Source organism: Lethenteron reissneri, chromosome 54, assembly GCF_015708825.2.
Source record: "Lethenteron reissneri isolate LAM-NWPU_2019-01 chromosome 54, ASM1570882v1, whole genome shotgun sequence".
NCBI classification, from domain to species: domain Eukaryota; kingdom Metazoa; phylum Chordata; class Hyperoartia; order Petromyzontiformes; family Petromyzontidae; genus Lethenteron; species Lethenteron reissneri.
In genome coordinates this window covers 12,233,417-12,237,673 of record NC_083832.1, presented here as the reverse complement: position 1 = coordinate 12,237,673, position 4,257 = coordinate 12,233,417, and the positions used below count along the sequence as shown (strand labels likewise).

Below are 4,257 nucleotides of genomic sequence, written 5' to 3'. Positions count from 1 at the left end.
CCCACACAATGAACACCACAGCATCAGAACATTGTCTCAGATAACAATAGATCCTGGAAGGACCAGGCCCCCACATTACCCCTGAACAACTAGACAAAGGCACAAGCTGATGCGTTGCATACAGGCACAGTGTATTCATCCCACTGCACCCCAAATGTACAGCATTACACTTAACACTAAACTGTGGATGAGATACTTCGTCATCACTCTCAGGATCGCAACATAGGCACAAGTCTGACTCGACCTACTAAATCACAAGTAACATCCACAATAAGGAAAGTCACAGGCTTCGTTACTAACTAGGCCTCGTATTTACTACAACAACTTAACGGCACCATAAAGGCATTTACATTGCTATAACGGTCATTCCAACATTACAACAGCATTTCCAATATTAGAGGAATATAAACAACTTACAGATAATGCTTCTTAAGCTCCCACAATGGACAAGTGCGGCCGTGGTCTCACTGAGATGCGATGCGTGCCGCCATCTTGACTTATCTGTGTAATGGCTGATGCCTGCGTCGTACAGTGGAAATCTGACATCGTCACTTCCTGGTCACGTGACCAACATTAGCATAAAAAAACAGGAACTTCCTGTTAACGTACGCTCCCCATCTGCCGTGAGGCAAGACACTCCCCGTCTGGTATCTAGGAGATACCACCATTTATTTCCTATCTCATAAACAAGTGTATAACAACTTCAACGGGTCGACTTATTTGTCCATATCTTTGCGAGAGAGAAGTAGTACTATCTCGACTATGGGCCTGATAAAAGTTCTTGCGACACCTTGCTTCGCAATCATAACCTCGACCTTTCGAACTTTTCCATCGGCACTTGGAATCGACTTGAGGATGCGGCCCATTGGCCACTCATTCCGTTTGGCTTGGTTGTCCTTCAGTAGGACGAGGTCGCCTTCTTGGATGTCTGGTCTATTAGACTGCCACTTGTTGCGCACTTGGAGTGTCGTAAGGTACTCGTTTTTCCAGCGACGCCAGAACGTGTTCGCGAAGCTCTGCACTTGTCTCCATTGACGTCTGTAGAGGTCTGCAGTGCTGGCCTCCTCGGTAGGTGCTGTGAGCACATCTGTCTTCTGGGTAAGAAGTGTAGCAGGAGTCAAGATGAATGGTGACTCCGGGTCGGTTGAGACGGGGATCAGGGGTCTTGAGTTAATTATGGCTGAGACCTCGGCCATGAGAGTGGTCAAGACCTCGTGAGAGAGCCGTGTGGACCCGACATCACATAGCATGGAGTCGAGAATGCGTCGAGCAATCCCGATCATGCATTCCCAGGCTCCACCCATGTGCGAAGAGTGGGGAGGATTGAAGATCCATGTGCAGCCTTGGTCACTAAGGTATTTCCTGACAGAATAATCTTCGACATTCTCCGTATTGATCTTAAGCTCTTTACATGCTCCTATGAAATTGGTTCCACAATCAGAACAGAGTTGCTTGGCTGGCCCTCTGATGGCGAAGAACCTCCGGAGTGCATTTAAAAAGCTCGAAGAGTCCATGGACTCGATGACTTCGATGTGCACTGCTCGTGTACTCATACAGGTGAACAGCACTGCCCAACGTTTGCTGTTCGCGAGCCCTCCTCTGGTGCGGCGGGAGATGACTGTCCACGGTCCGAACACGTCGATCCCTACAGAGGTGAAGGGAGGTTCCACACTGAGTCGATCGGCTGGGAGGTCTGCCATTTTCTGTTCTTCCTGTTTTCCACGTAGCTTGCGACACCGGATACACTTGTGGATTGTGCTGGCGATGCACCTCTTTGCTCCAACGATCCACAGCCCTGCAGATCGGATTGCTCCTTCTGTGAAGTGCCGACCTTGGTGCTTGACCTTCTCGTGGTAGTGGCGCACGAGTAAGATTGCGATGTGGCTCTGGCTTGGGATTATGAGGGGGTTTCGTTCATTCTCATCTAATTTTGCATTCCCTAGCCGACCACCGATCCTGAGCAAGTCGTCTTTGTCCATCCCGGGGTTTAGCTTCCTGAGGGTGCTGACCCTAGGAAGGTCTTCTCCCTTGTTGATGGCCTTGATCTCACTTGCATAAGCTGCCTGTTGCACACAGCGGAAGATTGATTTCCTTGCTCTGGAAAGCTCGTCTTCAGTGCGTGGCACTGTGCAGTAATGCCATCCATTGCAGCTACCAGTGGTGCCTCTCATCGGGCGATGGAAGCAGTCTGCGATATGCGTTAAATGTGCTATCGCTCGCACGAGCGTCGTCCATTTCGAGAAATGTTCAAAATGGTGTGGACTCAGTGGACTTCTTGGTCGCACATTTGTTACGAAAGTTGTCACTTGAGGACGAATCTCCTTGTCGGACTCGGGCTCTATGAGTCCAAAGGTCTCCTTGGTAGTACATGGGCCACCGTCACGTCGTAACAGGAACGCTGGACCCGTCAGCCAGATGGTTTGATTCAGCAGAGATGCAGGGACGGACCTAGTTGCGAGATCTGCTGGATTCTGGTCAGTTGGAACGTAATTCCATTGCTCCGGCTGCGTCGATCTCCTGATGCGCTCCACCCGGTTGCTGATGTAGGTGTAGAACCTTCTGGTTTGGTTGTTTATGTAGCCTAGTACGACTTTACTGTCCGTGTAGAACTTGACCGCATCCAGTTTGACGTCAAATTCGTCTAAGATCAGTTCCGCCACCTCTGTAGCAAGAACGGCTCCGCACAGCTCGAGCCTTGGGATGGTATGTTCCGGTTGTGGGGCCAGTTTGGCTTTGCCCAATATGAACCCAACATGCTGGATCCCTTCTGCGCTTGTGGTTTTTAGGTAAGCTACGGCTGCTACGGCCATCATAGAAGCATCTGCAAACACATGTAACTCCTTCCGTTGGGTTACGGAAAGGGATGTGGGCGTGTAGGAACGAGGAATCTGCAGCTGCTCAAGTGCCTGTAAGGAATTTCTCCAAGTTTCCCATTCTTGTCGCCGTTCCTCTGGCAACGGGCTATCCCAGTCTTGTGTATCAGCACAAAGGTCTCTGAGTATCCAACGGCCTTGAATGGTAACCGGCGCTACAAATCCCAATGGATCGTACAGGCTGTTTACCATTGACAAGATGCCTCGTCGCGTGTAAGGTTTCTCTCCAATTGATACTCGGAACGTGAACGTATCCGCTTTCAGGTCCCAACTCAGTCCAAGGCTGCGTTGGATTGGTGGTGTGTCGACGTTAAGGTCCAAGTCTTTCAAGTCTTTTGAACGATCGTCGGAAGGAAACGCTTTTATCACCTCTGCGCTGCTGGACGCTATTTTGTGAAGTCTCAGGTTAGCAGTTGCTAACATTCCTTGCGTCCTTTGGAGCAGATCGATGGCTTCTGAGGCTGTGGGCATTGATTTAAGTGCATCGTCAACGTAGAAATCTCGCTCTACAAATCGCTTGGCGTCTTTCCCATATTCCCCTTCTCCTGCCTGCGCGGTCCTCCTCAGTCCATAGGTGGCTACCGCTGGGGATGGGCTGTTGCCAAAGACATGCACCTTCATTCTGTATTCAACAATTCGATCATCGACGTTATTATTGCGGTACCACAGAAACCTGAGGTAATTTCTGTCATCTTCTCGGACAATGAAACAGTGGAACATTTGTTGAATGTCGGCGGTTACGGCGATTGACTCCTTTCTGAAACGGATGAGTAACCCTAGGAGACTGTTGTTCAAGTCAGGTCCAGTGAGCATTACGTTGTTCAAGGAAATGCCATTAAATTGAGCACTGGAATCGAACACCACTCTGATCTGATCCGGCTTCTTTGGGTGATACACGCCAAAGATTGGTAAGTACCAGCATTCCTGTCCTTCTTCTAGAGGAGGGGCTGCTTCAGCGTGACCACTGTCAAATATGTTTTTCATGAAGGATACAAAATGTTTCTTCATCTCTGGTTTCTTGTCCAAGGTGCGGCGGAATGAGTTGAGCCGTGAGAGGGCTTGCTCTCTATTGTTGGGTAGCCGGCATCTGGGATTACGAAATGGCAGAGGGGCAACCCAACTGTTTGACTCATCTTGGAAGAACTCTCTGTCCATTATTTTCAAGAATTCTTTATCCTCTAGCGATGGAGCAGGTTTGTCATCGTCCTTCGTTGTCACGGACACCGTATGTCCAACATCATCTTTCAGCATAGAGGTTCCTTCGTCGGCCTGCATGGTACAGCCTTGACTTCTCTCGCCGAGTTTTTCTTTCAGCGTGAAGTGGTTGGGGCACGGTTTGAAGAGCGACGTGCGTCCATTCATGAGCACACTCGTTCTGAATGTG

General features: G+C 49.6%; 1 protein-coding gene across 1 annotated transcript; it reads right to left on the bottom strand.

The window, feature by feature from the left end:
- Positions 1-615: 615 nt before the first annotated feature.
- On the bottom strand, positions 616-2,585 carry LOC133356498 (uncharacterized). The gene has a single exon (XM_061574033.1). It carries the CDS (start codon positions 2,169-2,171, stop codon positions 717-719), a length of 1,455 nt encoding a protein of 484 aa, XP_061430017.1. The 5' UTR covers positions 2,172-2,585; the 3' UTR covers positions 616-716.
- Between the last annotated feature and the right edge of the window lie 1,672 nt (positions 2,586-4,257).

Coding starts and splice junctions, on each gene's coding strand:
- LOC133356498 (XM_061574033.1), bottom strand. CDS start 2,171: ATGAGAGGCACCACTGGTAGCTGCAATGGATGGCATTACTGCACAGTG.